General features: G+C 40.5%; 1 protein-coding gene and 2 long non-coding RNA genes across 3 annotated transcripts in view; 1 reads left to right on the forward strand and 2 right to left on the reverse strand.

The window, feature by feature from the left end:
• LOC147143635 (uncharacterized) overlaps positions 1-3,186 on the reverse strand; it is a 10,229-nt gene extending 7,043 nt beyond the window's left edge. The window contains exons 1-4 of the long non-coding RNA XR_015087889.1: positions 2,866-3,186; positions 382-405; positions 250-297; positions 12-128 (exon numbers count right to left, since the gene is read on the reverse strand). This is a non-coding gene — a long non-coding RNA (uncharacterized LOC147143635). The remainder of the gene's footprint in view (positions 1-11; positions 129-249; positions 298-381; positions 406-2,865) is intronic.
• LOC147143636 (ATP-dependent translocase ABCB1-like) lies at positions 1,548-15,400 on the forward strand. The gene is made up of 28 exons (XM_086038571.1): positions 1,548-1,643; positions 3,639-3,709; positions 3,827-3,902; positions 4,020-4,182; positions 4,264-4,300; positions 4,370-4,561; positions 5,592-5,763; positions 5,843-5,967; positions 6,852-7,023; positions 7,116-7,229; positions 7,690-7,800; positions 7,890-8,015; positions 8,294-8,497; positions 8,573-8,743; positions 8,905-9,066; positions 9,166-9,357; positions 9,435-9,581; positions 9,678-9,782; positions 9,966-10,043; positions 10,152-10,235; positions 10,338-10,541; positions 10,644-10,744; positions 10,822-10,962; positions 11,090-11,246; positions 11,717-11,914; positions 12,478-12,684; positions 12,899-13,045; positions 13,142-15,400. The coding sequence occupies exons 2-28, from the start codon at positions 3,648-3,650 to the stop codon at positions 13,346-13,348; spliced, it is 3,855 nt and encodes a 1,284-aa protein (XP_085894697.1). The 5' UTR covers positions 1,548-1,643; positions 3,639-3,647; the 3' UTR covers positions 13,349-15,400.
• LOC147143637 (uncharacterized) lies at positions 12,368-13,470 on the reverse strand. The gene is made up of 3 exons (XR_015087888.1): positions 12,872-13,470; positions 12,740-12,787; positions 12,368-12,590 (listed from the first exon to the last, which is right to left on the reverse strand). It is a non-coding gene; the product is annotated as an uncharacterized LOC147143637 (long non-coding RNA).
• Positions 15,401-15,816: the final 416 nt, after the last annotated feature.

Raw genomic sequence — 15,816 nt, forward strand, 5'->3', positions numbered from 1 at the left:
TTTGTACATACTGTACTGTGTATGTTACAGAGGGCAGGAACCTGATCACTTTATCCCATGGGTAGATCGTGTCTGATCTCTAAATCCCTAACACATGTATCTGCACCATCAGTCACAAGACATTTCCCCTATCACAATGCACATTATGTGGGAGAAGAAACATTTTACCCAGTTTGTCATGTCCATCAATAGAAATGGCAGGTTATATTACATCTGCGGTCAAGTAAACAACAACAGACTCCTTTGTACCTTCTTGGCCTTTTCCTTAGCTGTTATTTGTTTGCATGTCGGTAATGCCTGACAAGGAGAAGAAGTTAGATATTCATTTCAGGTAATTCAGTTCCTTATGAATAAACTTGTTTTCTATAATTACATACACACATCTTTCAAGTAGGGTGAACATACCTAGAGGAGAGAAAAAACACGGATTAGCTCCTAAATAAAACATACATTTGTAATGGCAGAGAGTCTTTAACTTGTTAACCACAGCCTCATCCAGCACAAAGATAAGCAGATTTACAAACTGGCAAACCTCCCTCCAGTTTGCCGATGTTACACATCACCCAGCCAGGTCCCGCCTCTTTAAGGCACATATCTAACACACAACACATACTGTATTTTCTATACAATTTCTTTGCGTGTTCAAATATATTTACAATGTGTTTTAATAAGTGTGTGTGAGGGGTAAAACTATATATTAAAAATGTTTTCTCTCTCACTCTCTCTTAATTGCAAATTTTCACCTATAGCAGGTAGGTCCAGAATCTATCCCCAGTGATGGTGCCAAATGTACGCACGCTCTACACTTGAGCAAGATACTCTGACCCATGTAAAATAAAATGTTTTTTAAAAAACTACACACTCTGCAATGTATACTTATTAGTACAAAAGTCAAAAGTAAAAATACCTGTTTTGATAATTGGCACATTGTATAAAAAAAACTTATCAGCACACAAAACAGTTTTCCTTCCGTTTTATTACCACAGTAGTCGTACAATTGAGAAGAGGACATGTAGCTTTGCTAACGTTGTGAACAAACTCATTAACAAAAAAAATGTTTACTAGGAAAAAAATAAATACTTGCCCTTAGTGCTTTTTTCCCTTTCTTTTTTCAAATTAGATGTAGAATTGTTCAGTGGTTGGTGGTATTGGGCGGCACAATCATTCCTGGACCTTACAGCGTCAAACAATTCTCTTCAACAGGCAATAGATGCAGAATATATTACTTCTTCAAATCTGTTGTGTCATCGTCATTAACGCTATTGTCCTTGTTTTTCCTGTCTTCTAAATCTCCAAGATCTCAACCGTCTGTACCTCGCTAATTGACTTTTTTTTTTTTTTTTAAATACATCGTGATGTCATCTGCGAAGTTTTAAAGAAAGCAACAAGTAAATTCTGACATAGGAGTAGATAGTAGTACATATGTTCTATAAGATAAATATTAAAGTGAAGTAGAGATCGGTGAATAATCTAACAAGTCGTGTCCCAGTCCAAGGTGTAGGGCCGCCCCGAGCGGCAATACTTAATGTCAGTATGATGTAAGCAGTTTGAATGAAGGGTATGTTTTTGTTTTTCAGCCAGTGGAGGGCGTATCATAACGGATGGCAGCTGAATCAAGTTGGAGCACAACTTGAGGAGTGCAGGTATGGCAAAAATGACGCTCTCGATCGTTCAAATACGCTAATTTCCCGTGAACACTAGCTATTTTCCGGTGAACACTAGCTATAAGGCAGTGGAATCGTGCAGTATGTTCTGGTGTGTTGTTGTACGAGGAGCACTTTTGCTGTGAATTGTGAAGCAAAAGTGAATTTTACTCGCGTGTTCGTTTGGGTATCACGTTTAACGGAAGTCTACATGAACCAAGAAGTCAAATGTGGCTGTTGTTGTTTTTTCAAGGCTTTCGGCGTAGCTGTTTTGGGGGCTAAATGGTTTCTAAACACTGTTTGTTTTGATGATAGGGAGGCGGAGTGGCTAGCAGGAAGGCACAGCACAGCAGGAAGCGATTTGTGTTTAACCAGGAAGTATTTCTACTCCGTTAGCTCAGTTGCTAAGTCACGCTGAGTTTCAGCAAACATGATTACATTATTAGCTATACTAATAGTTAGTCAATTGTGATGGGCAGAGCACATTATCATGATGATTAAGAAAATAAATCATGGAAAAATGATGTGCTTATGTTAATGACACAACCTGGCTCAGGTAGTTTTTTTTTAATTACTTGGACTATTGTTCACTTGTATTGGAAATTACAAATTTCCCAGAACAGAGCAACCAGACTAGTTTTACATTGCCACATAAGAGCAAACACAGAGAGTATTGTAAACTCCCATAATTAAAGGTGGAAAAAGGCTTGTCTTAAGATGACATTCTTCAGCAGTATTGTTTATTCCACCAAACCTGACCGCCAAATCCACAGTCACCTCATTCACAAATACCAATTAGGAATGCATAATTTAACAGTTGAACAATAACCAGCTTGACAGGAAACAAAACAGCAGGGTTAAATATCATCCTTGTTCTGTTCCACTGAATTAATGATTGATATGAGGACAACTAACTTAAATATAAAGGTGTAAATACAAGATTTGACAGCACAAATGTGTTTGGTTACGCGGCGTCCGGCGTGTGTTTTGAAAGACTAGCTGGTAAAACTGGCTCTGCGATAATGGTGATCCTTTTCCATTCATTTATAATTAAATAATAAAATAAATTACGATCGCTAATAGCACGGAAATGATCAATTTGAACTAGGTATGTAGCCCCGGGGCCACTAATTAATGCTAACAGGTGTTGTACTTATTAGCAAATTGCTAATAGTTCAGAAACGTGATAACCGTTCTTAAAGTTGAAAATTCACGTACGAACCTGAATCTGTTTACCACGGTAGTACAGACAAGACAGAACGTTAGGTGAGCGTTTGAATTTGGTTTGTTTGTTTGTTTTTAACGTTAACGTGTTTAGCTGTTGAAAAGGATGGCAGAATTGAATCAGTCCAGAGTCAATTGAGGACACGAACGCATGCGCAGTAAGACAAACTATACCTAAGGTCCAAGGTTGCCTTACACTGCCATCTACTGAGCAAAGGGAGAAGTACAAGCTTTATAAAGAATGGGCGGACTTATTTCCATCATTGTGTGATTTGTAATAGTTCTGTACATCATTTTCAGTGACCACCCACAAATTTAATATACGTTTTTTATACGTTTATACGTTTTCACAGAGGCGGCAAACCTTAAAATGGTGCAAAACCATAACAAAAGTTTACTTGAGTCTAGCATGTACATTGATGGATACAGCGTAAGTCTGGAGCCCATGGACATCACCAAATTTCGAGTTTCCTTCCATGTGTTAAACCATGGATGCCATGATTTCAGGCACTCATCAGCTGCAAAGGATTTTCAGTCATTCAATTCGTAAATCTTAAACAACATTTTTTAAAAATCTTTTAACTGAAAGAATGGAATTTAAATCTCAAAGGGGGGGACGGTGTAGGTGTCTGCATTGTACCGTCGCCAATATTAAGTGGTCAGCTGTAAATCCTTTGGCATGACTTTGTTTTCAGAAGGGACTAACTGATATTTGACTTAATTGAAAAATCTTGTGAACAAAATAATTGACGCTTCCTCTTCCTCTCAAAGACCCCAGACATGAGTGAAACAGACAACTTGCGAAAGGACATTCCCGATCACCACACAGATATTTATTTAAGGTAATATTATGGAGCTCTTTAAACAAACCAGTTCAGTTGGTTTTCGCATTAAAGAATTTGAGTTGGAAATCCCTCAAAAACTTGAGTATCTTTAATATGTTTTTATTTTTGTCCAAGTGAGTGCAATGAAGCAGAAAGGAAAAAGAAGAAAGAAAAAGAGGAAAACATTGTCACAGTTGGCCCCATTGAACTGGTATGTTGTCCATCTCTGAACCCCCGCCCCCCCTTTTTTATTTTATTTTATTTTTTTTTACAATAACAGTGTTGTAAGACTACTAATGACACTCCTTGTTTGGTTACATGTGCACAGTTCAGATTTGCAGATGGCATAGATGTTATACTGATTGTCTTTGGGACGGTGATGTCGGTGGCCCATGGGCTGGTGTTCCCCCTCATGTGTGTTGTATTTGGGCATATGGCGGACAGATTTATACAGTCCTCCGCCCCGTCTAAAAACAATACCCGCTACCTCAGTAAGTTCACGGAGACAGTCACAAACACTGTAGTAACCCGACTTAATGACAACTATTAGATCTTATCGTCTCTATTTTCAGTTTCCACCAACAACACCTTACAGGAAGACATGGCCGGGTAAGACCAAGAAGTCAATTTACACTCAATGGGACACTTTTGATTTGCCAATTTCTTTTTCCTTTCCAGCTTTTCTATTTACTTTGCCATCACAGGGCTCTTGGTACTGGTGGCTGCTTACATGCAGGTTGCTTTTTTTACACTGGCTGCTATAAGACAGGTAAAACGCATCCGCAGGCGTTTTTTCCACAGTGTCATGCGACAGGACATCGGCTGGTTTGATGTCAACGAGACGGGGACACTCAACACTCGTCTTGTTGAGTGAGTAATGTAAATTAGATACTCCATTCTGCTTAAAGGGGACGTATGGAAAATGTATCTTTTGAATTTTTAAATTACACTTCCAAGTAAGCCATTGGTGAGCCGTCTGTTTCCAAAAATGTGTCCACGCAAACTGTACTGAATTGTAACAAATTGCGACGTCACTGGGTTTCTCCGCCCACTACTTAGAAGGTAGGTGAGTGAAAATATGCCATTTCCAAGCAATGGTCAGACTGCACTGTCTGAAACACTAAGGCCAAAAAGGTAAGCAAAGCTGCGTTGCGTTCTGTTGGACGCTCAGATCACCATTAGGAACAGCATACTTGATTGTTCGGCAAAGTTGTTTGTAACGCTCACTGTCAATTTTAATATCGCATTTTGGTGATAAAATTCTTACGCCACGAGAGAAACTAGATTTCACACAGTCTTTGTATTGGCTCCTACATGTTTGGGGTTGGTATTTGCTTTTTTAGACTCGGGGCTCAACAAGTAGCCATCCCCAAGCATAGTCGTCATGGTGATGAAAGCTATTTTCAGCAATGGCCCCAACGTTTTGAAGCAGTGTGAGCAGCGGCTTATTTGAATGAGACAGAATGGTCCCCACAAAACTGGCTAATTTCAGCGAGGCAAAAATGATGAGGCGCAAGGTGTACTCTAATTCTTGATCCTTGTGGTATTTTACAAAAGCATGCCACAGATTTGTTTTTGAGACACCTAGGTTTAAAGATTAAAAAAAAAAAAAAATCCAAAATAGTCTCCTTTAAACCTTTTCCAACTCATGAGCAAAATGAAGTTTTTAAAGTTCATAACATTTGAGGTCATTATAAACTGGTCATGGCTATGTGGCGCATCAAAATGCCGGTGTATGAAAGTCTTGTCTAGTGGCTATTTTATCAGTCTGTGACTCAAATCAATTTGAAGTAGATTCCTTGCTCTGCACCACAGGGCATAAACAAAACGTTAGCTCGACAATGTGGCAGATATTGTCGTGACTTTACAATAATTCATGGTCATTCATTTGTTCGGGCAGTGACATCTACAAGATTCAAGAGGGTATTGGAGACAAAATGGGGATGTTGATCCAGTCGCTTTCTACCTTCATTGCATCTTTGGTGGTTGGCTTAAGCATCGGATGGAAGCTCGCTCTGGTCGTCCTGGCTGTCTGCCCCTTGCTGGGCCTGTCAGCTGGCATTTTCAGTAAGGTAAACTTGCTCTTTGTCCACCTTGCCCTTCATTCTGAAAACAAACCTCTTCCCGCTAAGCTGATACGTCTCTCCTTAGGTGGTGACGTCCTTCACTGCTAAAGAACAGGCCGCTTATGCCAAAGCGGGTGCGGTGGCAGAGGAGGTGCTTTCTGCCATCAGGACTGTGTTTGCCTTCAGTGGCCAAAAGAGAGAGATACAAAGGTTTGCACAAGATGATGCGTCCTACACGGGGCACATTCAACTACAGCTCGGCTTGTAGATGGATGTGCTGTTTTTTTTTCTAAATCATCAACCATTCATTCTCAATTGCGATTGACAATGTTGCATTGTCACTCACTGTGTACCCACTGTGGATATAAAAAGTCTACACACCCCTGTTCAAATGCCACGTGTATGCGATGAAACAAAATGAGACCGAGGTCCTTTCAGTACATTTTCCCACCAATCCAATATCCAGTGGTGGATTCTGTGATGTTCATTCGCCCGTTAATGGTGGAGTGTAGCTTGCACAATTCAGTGCACACACACTCATAAGACAGGGGATCTGGTTGTGTTAAGAATGAACCAATCACATTCAAACTCATGTTAACTGGAAGTTTGTACGCACCTGCCACAATTTCAAGTGCCTCTGATAAACCCACAAAAAGATTCAGATGCTCTAGTAGGCTTTTCCTGACATTTGACAAGGTTTGCTTGAACACAGACTGCTTTTTGGAAGTGTATTATAATTTCAGCCCCAGCTTAAAAAAAAAAAAAAAAAAAAAAAAAAAAAAAAGACCCCAAAGCATGAAGCTGCCAGTAGTGTTTTGTTTGTAACACACATACACTTGTGCAATCTCATGATCTCAGTTTATTTTTACCCCCCACCACCCCCTTTCATAAAATGTCTTCTTTTGTTTAATTGCATTGTGCAGGTTATAGGTTACATTAATGATGGAAAAAAGTCTAGAAATTATTTACCTTGGTCTCATTTTTTTAATATCACAAAAAATCTGGAATTTGAACAGGGGTGAGAGTATACTTTTTATAGTCACTGTTCGTCTCGCGAAGATCATTCATTCTTTGGTTTATGTATTGCCAAACAGGTATCATAAAAACTTGGAGGAGGCTAAGAACATGGGAATAAAGAAGGCAATAAGTTCAAACACTGCCATGGGTTTCACCTTCATGATGATCTTCTTGTCTTATGCTCTGGCCTTCTGGTATGGGAGTACGCTCATTCGGAGTAAGGAGTACACTACTGGAACTGTACTCACAGTGAGCATACATTGAGAGAAATGTGAATTTTATTATAATGCCCTAGCCCTCAAATAGAATTTTATTGCTAACAATAACGTTTTTGTATTAAGGTTTTGTTCGCTTTGATTTTTGGAGCAATTGCGTTGGGGCAGACTTCACCAAACATCCAGTCCTTTTCCAGTGCCCGAGGAGCTGCACACCAAGTGTACAGCATCATTGACAGTGTAAGCAAAACAATCATTTCCCTTCCTACTATTTAGAGACAAATGTTTGGTGAATGTGCACAGTTATATTTTGCCACGCCACTCTGCAACAGCTGAAAAATTGAAGGCAGCAATACATAAAATGTTTCTTTGACTTGGGCGTACGTTTCAGCATTCAAACTGGGGTCCTTGTATATGTACTGTAATTGTCTATGGTAATACTTGCCGGCATTATTTATGACATAGTTTGAGCAAATTAACCATGTTAATGTAATGTTAATATTACATTAAAAACAATAACAGAGATAAAGATTATTCACTCATGATTTACTTACTAATGCCACTGGGAGCCGCAGCGGAGGGATTAAAGGGCCACGGTTTGCCGCACCCTGCTCTAGCGCATTATGATATTTCTTCCTTTCTCCCACCGTGACCATATTTTGAACCACTACTGAACTCACAAGAAAATTTTCGTCTACAGAAACCAAGTATTGACAGCTACTCAGAGAGCGGCTTCAAGCCTGACTCAATCAATGGAAACATAGAGTTCAAGAACATCCACTTTAACTACCCCTCAAGGCCAGAAGTTAAAGTAAGCTTGCAATGCTGTTTAACTTCATCCAACAGGTAAACCATACTACATATCTGCATTTTGCATGATTGACACCTTGTGATTCACAGGTATTAAACAACATGTCCCTGAGCGTGAAGAGTGGACAGACCATTGCCTTAGTGGGAAGCAGCGGCTGTGGGAAAAGCACCGCCGTCCAGCTGCTGCAGAGGTTCTACGATCCCCAGCGGGGATCTGTACGTGCATCATTGTAAAAACGTCTTTACTCCATCTTTTTTCTTCCGCTTGTCTACAAGCGCCCTGTGATTAGCTGGCAACCGGTCCAGGGTGCAGACCACGTCTTGCCCACAGTCAGCTAGGATAGACTTCAACTCGACCATGACTCGAATATGGACAAGCGCCTTAGAAAATGGATAGTAATAAACAGTTCTGTTATAATAAAAGAGATAAAAGACTTTTTCAACCTTTTCTAATAACCCCCCCAAAAAATATATCTTTGTATCCCTATTTGAAGGTCTCTATTGATGGTCATGACGTCCGTTCACTCAATATCCGCCACCTGCGAAAGATGATCGGCGTGGTGAGTCAAGAGCCCGTCCTATTTGCCACCACCATAGCCGAGAACATCCGATACGGCCGAACCGACGTGACGCCGGAAGAGATTGAGCAAGCCGCCAAGGAGGCCAACGCTCTCGACTTCATCATGAACCTTCCCGACGTATGACCGTATTGATGACTTCTACTTCCAAACCACTTTCCGCAAGACAATTACGAGGTTGTTGTTGTTGAGCAGAAGTTCGACACGCCGGTTGGGGACCGAGGGACTCAGATGAGTGGAGGACAGAAGCAGAGAATTGCAATTGCCCGGGCGCTCGTCCGTAACCCCAAAATCCTTCTGCTGGACGAAGCAACATCTGCCCTTGATGCCGAGAGTGAGACTATTGTTCAAGCTGCGCTCGACAAGGTACAAACACAGACCCGCATTTATTTCGAATGCATATTGGAAAATTATTTAGAATGGGGGAAGCTGTGAAGCAAGTTTGTACCAGCAGGATCTTTTCGGAGATTACTGTTAAGATCTTTGGCCTCTTGATATTTTTATTGACAGTTTCATCATTTGTGCAGGTCAGACTGGGTCGTACCACCATAATTGTGGCCCATCGGCTCTCAACTATCAGAAACGCTGATATCATCGCTGGCTTCCAAAACGGAGAGGTTGTAGAGTTGGGGACTCATAGCCAATTGATGGAAAAACAGGGTGTGTATCATACCCTTGTCACCACGCAGGTAACGCTGGAGTAAAAAACACTTTGACACAACATTTGGGGGGAATTCATCTAATATTAGAATAATATACAGCATACCTTTGTGATGTCCATCTTGCAGACCTTCCAGAAAGCCAAAGTTGATGAGCAGTGGAATAATGAGCAGAATGAAAAGAGGCCAATAACCAAAATGCTCGACGATGATTCCTCCCTGAAAAGGAAGAAGTCTCCACGAGGGTTTTCCTCTGCTGGATTGGAGGGAGAGAAAGAAGAGAAAGAAGCATTGATGGATGCCAAAAACAAGACAGAGGAGGTGAGATTGGTTGAACTTGAATGTTGGAAAGGAATAAAGCACGGCGCGATTCAGCATTTCTCTCCTCCTTTCTTAAGGATGAAAATGTTCCCCCTGTGTCGTTACTCCAAATTCTGCGATTCAACCTTCCTGAGTGGCCTTACATTTTGATGGGGATCATCTTTGCCGCCATCAACGGGTTATTACATCCTCTGTTTGCAGTCATCCTCTCAAAGTTCATTGCTGTAGGTTGCAATTTGTGTCCAGTGGGATCACGGCTTTTTCCCGGCGGCAAAATTCTGACCAAGACAATCAATCGGCTTTCTCTTTCCAACTTTCAGGTGATGGCTGAGGCTGATCAAGAGATCGTCAGAAAACAAACTGAATTTCTTTGCCTCATGTTTGCGACCATCGGAATTGTAATTTTTTTCACCATGTTTCTCCAGGTACGCACATTCACACATGCTGTATACATTGTCAGTTCAGGACAAGAATAAAAAGTAAATAAGCCTGATTAACAAGAGAACATGCAGTCTTCATCTTTCAAAGTATATTATTTACTGAGGTGATTTACAAGGGGTCAGCCACTAGGATTCTTCATGTCAACGCCTAACCGTCACTTTTTACAGGGTTACTGTTTTGGAAAATCTGGAGAGATCCTGACGTTGAAACTGAGACTTGCGGCTTTCAAGGCTTTGATGAGGCAGGTGTGTTCAAATTGAAAACAAATTCTCTGGACTTCTCTGTCAGGACATTATTTCTACATTTTGAAAAGGAATGACCTTGTTTTAATGTGAGAAGGAATTACCTTCTAGGATCTGGGCTGGTTTGATGACCACAAAAACAGTGTTGGAACACTCACAACAAGGCTGGCCACAGATGCTGCTCAAGTACAAGGGGTAAGGCCTTTTCAGTCTCTTGCCACTACACACACACACACACACACACACACACACACACCCAATGTTCTATTTCTGTAAAAATCTTTCAACTCTGCCCAGGTTACGGGACTGCGCCTGGCCACACTGGTGCAGAATATTGCCAATTTGGGCACTGGCGTGATTCTTGCCTTTGTGTATGGCTGGGAGCTGACGCTGCTCGTATTGGTGCTGGTGCCAATCTTGGCGGTGGCTGGGACTGTGGAGATGGAGTTGCTAGCTGGCCAAGCGGCCAAGGACAAGAAGGAGTTGGAGAAGGCTGGACAGGTGGGAATTTGCCTATAGTGATCTTCAGTACTTTTGCCGTCGTTCTCCCAAAGTACAAGAGCACGGGATACAATGTCATGTTTTCATGGCACATCTCACCAGATTGTTACAGAAGCCATCGAAAATATCCGTACAGTTGCGTCTCTGACCAGGGAACCCAAGTTTGAGTCTTTGTTTCACAATAACCTGAAAGTTCCATACAGGTATGTGAGGGCCTCCATCACCTGTCCATAAATTGTTCTCAACATGCTATTTTTGATGGTTCTGTGTTTTTCTGTAGAAACGCCAAGAAAAAAGCCCATGTGCAGGGTTTTGCCTTCTCTTTCTCCCAAGCCATGATCTACTTTACTTATGCCATATGTTTCTGGTTTGGAGCTTGGCTTGTTCAGCAAGGACGAATGGATGTTGAGGGAGTATTTCTGTGAGTAACAAAGATTTCATGAAGCATTCCTTACATTCGAGAAATAACCTCTGCAACTTTACATTATCATACCTTATTTCTTTGAGTCACTCACATGTAAATGAATTCAATCAATATTCTTTCTCAGGGTGATTATGGCAATTCTCTATGGCTCTATGGCTGTTGGAGAAGCCAATTCCTTCACTCCAAACTATGCAAACGCCAAAACGTCAGCTGGTCACATTATGATGCTTCTGAACAGACAGCCCGCTATTGATAACCTCTCAGAGGAGGGACAGTCATTGGTGAGCAATAAGAAGTCGCCAAACAGTACACTACAGAGCGTAAATGTTTTTTTTTTTTTTAGGGTTTTTTTTTGTTTCAATAATATGTTCTATGCAGACTCACTAGTTGAAATACGAGTTAAGCAGCAAAATCCACCTTTTTTTAGCCATCTGTGGGGGCGGCCATTTTGTCACTTTCGTCAACTGAATATGACATCACAGATGCTCAGGGCTCAGCTTCAGACAACAGGTCAGCCCTGAGCAACTTCGATGTCATTTTCAGTCGACAGAAGTGACAAAATTGCCACCCCCAAAGATGGCTAAAAACGGGTAGATTAACTATTATTCCACAAACACAATCTTTGTCAGAATGCCTTGTTTCAACTAGTGGGCCTACATAGAATATATTCTGGAAAAAAAATATGTTTGGGTTGACTTCCACTTTAAAGTATTGATAACGTATCTGTCTGGCTCCTCCCTTAAATCACCAGGACCAATTTGATGGTAATGTCTACTTTGATAGTGTTAAGTTTAACTACCCCTCACGCCCCAATGTGCCGGTCCTCCGAGGGCTGAATCTGAAAGTGAGCAAGGGAGAGACACTGGCCCTGGTCGGAAGCAGCGGCTGTGGAAAAAGCACCACCATTCAGCTTCTGGAGAGGTTCTACGACACCAAGCAAGGGAACGTGGTGAGAAAACGATTGCACCTTTGTTTGTTAGACAATTTATCGGTATGGTAGTGCACAGATGAGACGTAGAAACGCACAGATGCATTTGCTAAATGCCTGTTTTGGGATGGAAGAGGCATCTGCGAGTGGCAGCCTGTTAAAATAGGTTTGCCAGGTTTCTCTTATTCATACTTTTGCTCCCTTTTTTTACGTAATTCAATGTTCGCTATTTGTCACGTTAACTTATTTTTGCTTGTTTCCAACATTTTTTGCCATGACATTCTTTGGCGCCTTTTGTCATGTGCGCCTTTACCGGCAGCCTGCTTACAACAGCTAGTATGTTTACTTTCTCCCTTACACAAAATATTCTGGTTCTTTTCTAAAATGTTATTGAGACTGCGTCCAAATTATTTAGATTTTATTGATTGTTTTTTTTTTTTTTCTATCTGGGGTATTGTGACCTACCTAGTGATTTGATCCAACAGCTTTCCTTGGTCATCTTGCTCAAAATTTCGACTATCAACTTTTCTTCACCTCTGACTTCAATGATGACATGACTAGTATTTTTGTTGTTCGTCTTGCAGATGATTGATTCCAAGAGTGTGAAAGAGCTGAACATCCATTGGCTGAGGTCTCAGATAGGCATCGTGTCCCAGGAGCCTGTGCTGTTTGACTGCAGCTTGGCTGAAAACATCGCCTATGGAGACAACAGTCGTCTTGTAACTATGGAAGAGATTAAAGCAGCTGCTGAGGCAGCCAACATTCACAGCTTCATAGAACAGTTGCCTCAGGTAATCACATTTTTGTAATGAAGGAATAATCATTTTGATCAAAACTGTCACTCACACATCTGTCAGTAGAATATAATGCCTTCATTTCCAATGAGGAAGAAACCTATAAGAAACGTATCACACCATTTTCAGTTACCAGAGCTCATCCTTAAAAAATAATATTTGCAATGTGTAATGTTCCACGCACTGACTTTGACTTTGTTGACTCGAGCAGAAGTATGACACTCAGGCAGGCGATAAAGGGACCCAGCTGTCAGGTGGTCAGAAGCAACGAATAGCCATAGCCCGAGCGATCCTCCGCAACCCCAAACTGTTGCTTCTGGATGAGGCCACGTCTGCACTTGACACTGAGAATGAGAAGGTGTTTTTTTTTCTTCTCATCTTGAATTATTCCTCAATTGGCTGCCTGATGTTTAACCACGTTGATTTCTGTCCTCCCAATTTGTGCTTGATCCAGGTGGTGCAAGAGGCGTTGGACAAAGCTAGGCAGGGCAGGACGTGTATCGTTGTAGCCCACCGTTTATCCACCATCCAAGCTGCAGACCGCATCGCTGTCTTTCAGGGCGGCGTGGTGGTTGAACAAGGGACGCATCAGCAGCTGCTGGCAAAAAAGGGAATCTATCACATGCTGGTCACTACACAGTTGGGCCAAGATAGTGAATGAGTAGACTGAGTTGTTCATTATTGAGTTGTTATTTTCATAGGTCTCAAGTTTCAAATAGTGGGCGTTTGTTTGAATGTGCGCTAGTGTCTCTACTAGATGGCACGGATGTGTAAGTGGAAAAAGAAAATCCGTTCAGGTTGGCTGATTACTACATATATCAGTGTTTCCCAACTTTTATCACACTATGGCATATATTTTACATGAGACGAATTTTTACGGAACACTACTCAACATAAAAGTCACCAAAAATATGCAAACTGAAATAATGATAATATTGTCTCACTTTAGTTTGTGAAAACTGGGCCAGTTTTGTTTTTGAGAGCCATCATTTCTTTAGTGTTTAGTCCTTTGTATGAAAATGACTCGTTTTTATTCAATTTTAGTCATTTCTATATGTGAGTTTTTAGTCTAGTTTTAGTTGATGAAATCTCAAAAAGGTTTTAGGTTGTTTTCTTTTTTTTTTTAAAGTATTAGTCTTTGAACAAATGCACATCATGTGTTTCAAGTTCAACGCGTTTGCAACACATACATAGCAGATCATAGCTGATCATTTGAATCAGGTGTGTCGGAGGAGAGAAACCCGAGGACCAGAGTTTGACAACTGTGGTATATTATGGATTAACAGATACATTATTTGCAGTACATACATTATAGTTTTCAGACCAATTAAGTGAAATGATTTAATTTCCTTTGACACACTTGATTATGTCTCATGGCACACTGGTTGGGAATCATTGATCTATATTCAAGTGACATATGCTCCCTAGTTGGCTGTGTTTAATGGGACAGCAAATGTTTTCTCAGGTACAATATATTTTGTATAATTGAATCAGGGAGAGAGATTCCATCAGGGGGAAAAAGTAAGTGCAACTAGTTAACTGGCATTAACGAACACAAAAAAAACAAAAATAGTAGTCATAATAGACATAACTGAAATCTGATGAATTTTGACTGATTTAATGACAGACTGAAGTGAAGCAAGGAAAGTCTTTTGAATGCATTCGAGGGGATTGTTGCATGCCAATTTCCAGGTAATAGTTGACGCAACCTATTAGCCAAAGATGGTAATACAGTATATTTTTAGCAGAATTACTTTACTTTAAAATACACATTTTCTGTAATGAAATATTTTTTACTCATTATCCTCAAAAATCCTGACATCTCTGGTCAGACCAGCCACACTGTTGCCAACAGATCCTACCTCACATTGCTCTTTTGTATCTTTTCTGGAATGTGGCCAGGATAAATCTACATTGCATGTCTTATGATGTACTCGCAAAAAGTGCAACTTATTTGTAAAGATGTATTGTGAATGAAAAGTTAATTACCTGTGCCAAATAGTGGTAATGTATGACATAATACATTAAACGATGGAACAAATATGAATAAAAAAATGAATGCAGAAATATATTTCACTCGAAAACTGGTCAGTCAATGTCATTTCCCAATTATGTGTCTCTGCTTTTCACAAAGAACAGTTTTACATTAGTGGATTTGTTGGGCTGAATGTCCAGAGGAAGAAGTTACCATTTTAAAAATTTTATTAGTTAGATGAGGAGTTGTATAGTTGCACTCGAGATTCAACTCCCATTTTTGGGCGGCAGCTAATTTTTGGAGGACTTGGGCTTCCGAACCAGAAGGGTCATGGAACTGCGAGCCTGAAACCTAGCTGCTGTTGAGGTGCCCATGGGCAAGGGACTGCACCCTCTCAAAACCCAGGTCAACATCTGTGCACGGTGACTTCTCTCCTTTTATGCTAGCATGTGTTTGGTCTGCCTATGTGTAATGTCCTAACTTGCTCAGCTCTTAATCGATTTTCATGAAGTTTACAGGTTTTTTTTTTTATCAATACCAGAACATGTGGTATAAATAGTTTCCACTGTTTTATGTTTGAATTGTTTAATACCTTGTTTGATTTATATCTGTGTACAACAATTTGTTCTAGCATTGGTTATTATTATTTACTACAAGTGTATGCATAGGTATACTGTGTTCATTTATCTATTCCAGCAATGTATAGAGGCAGAACAAATAAATACTCTTCTACTAGAAGACAGAAGTTGCAGTATAATAATTTAACCCGTGCATCCACTTTTGGGGATTTTTCTTTTTTAAGTGTGGCAAAATACACTGTAGGTTTGGAACACTGCTTTAGGGCAATTGATAGTGGTGTTGGGTTTGGCTGTGTGTGCTCACACATTCAGAATTCAAACTTTCAAAGCTTTGTCAAACATTGGAACATGAGGGTTTGGAACGCTGGCAGAACAGAAGCACGCAGGTATAATTCCATTTTATCTCTTTCTTCATTAGTAAATGGTCATCCTACTGACTGACATGGCTTGACTTTCAGACAGGACCATAAACAACCCCTGGTGGAACAAAAACATCTTCACCTTTGTCTTCCTCTGACAAAACTTAAAAATGGATGAAAGAGGCACGTTGCAAAAAGAGTCAACAAGTATTTTTTT

The sequence above is a fragment of the Filicampus tigris genome, chromosome 8 (genome assembly GCF_054856515.1).
Source record: "Filicampus tigris isolate MCC_2025a chromosome 8, RoL_Ftig_1.0, whole genome shotgun sequence".
Classification (NCBI taxonomy): Eukaryota; Metazoa; Chordata; class Actinopteri; order Syngnathiformes; family Syngnathidae; genus Filicampus; species Filicampus tigris.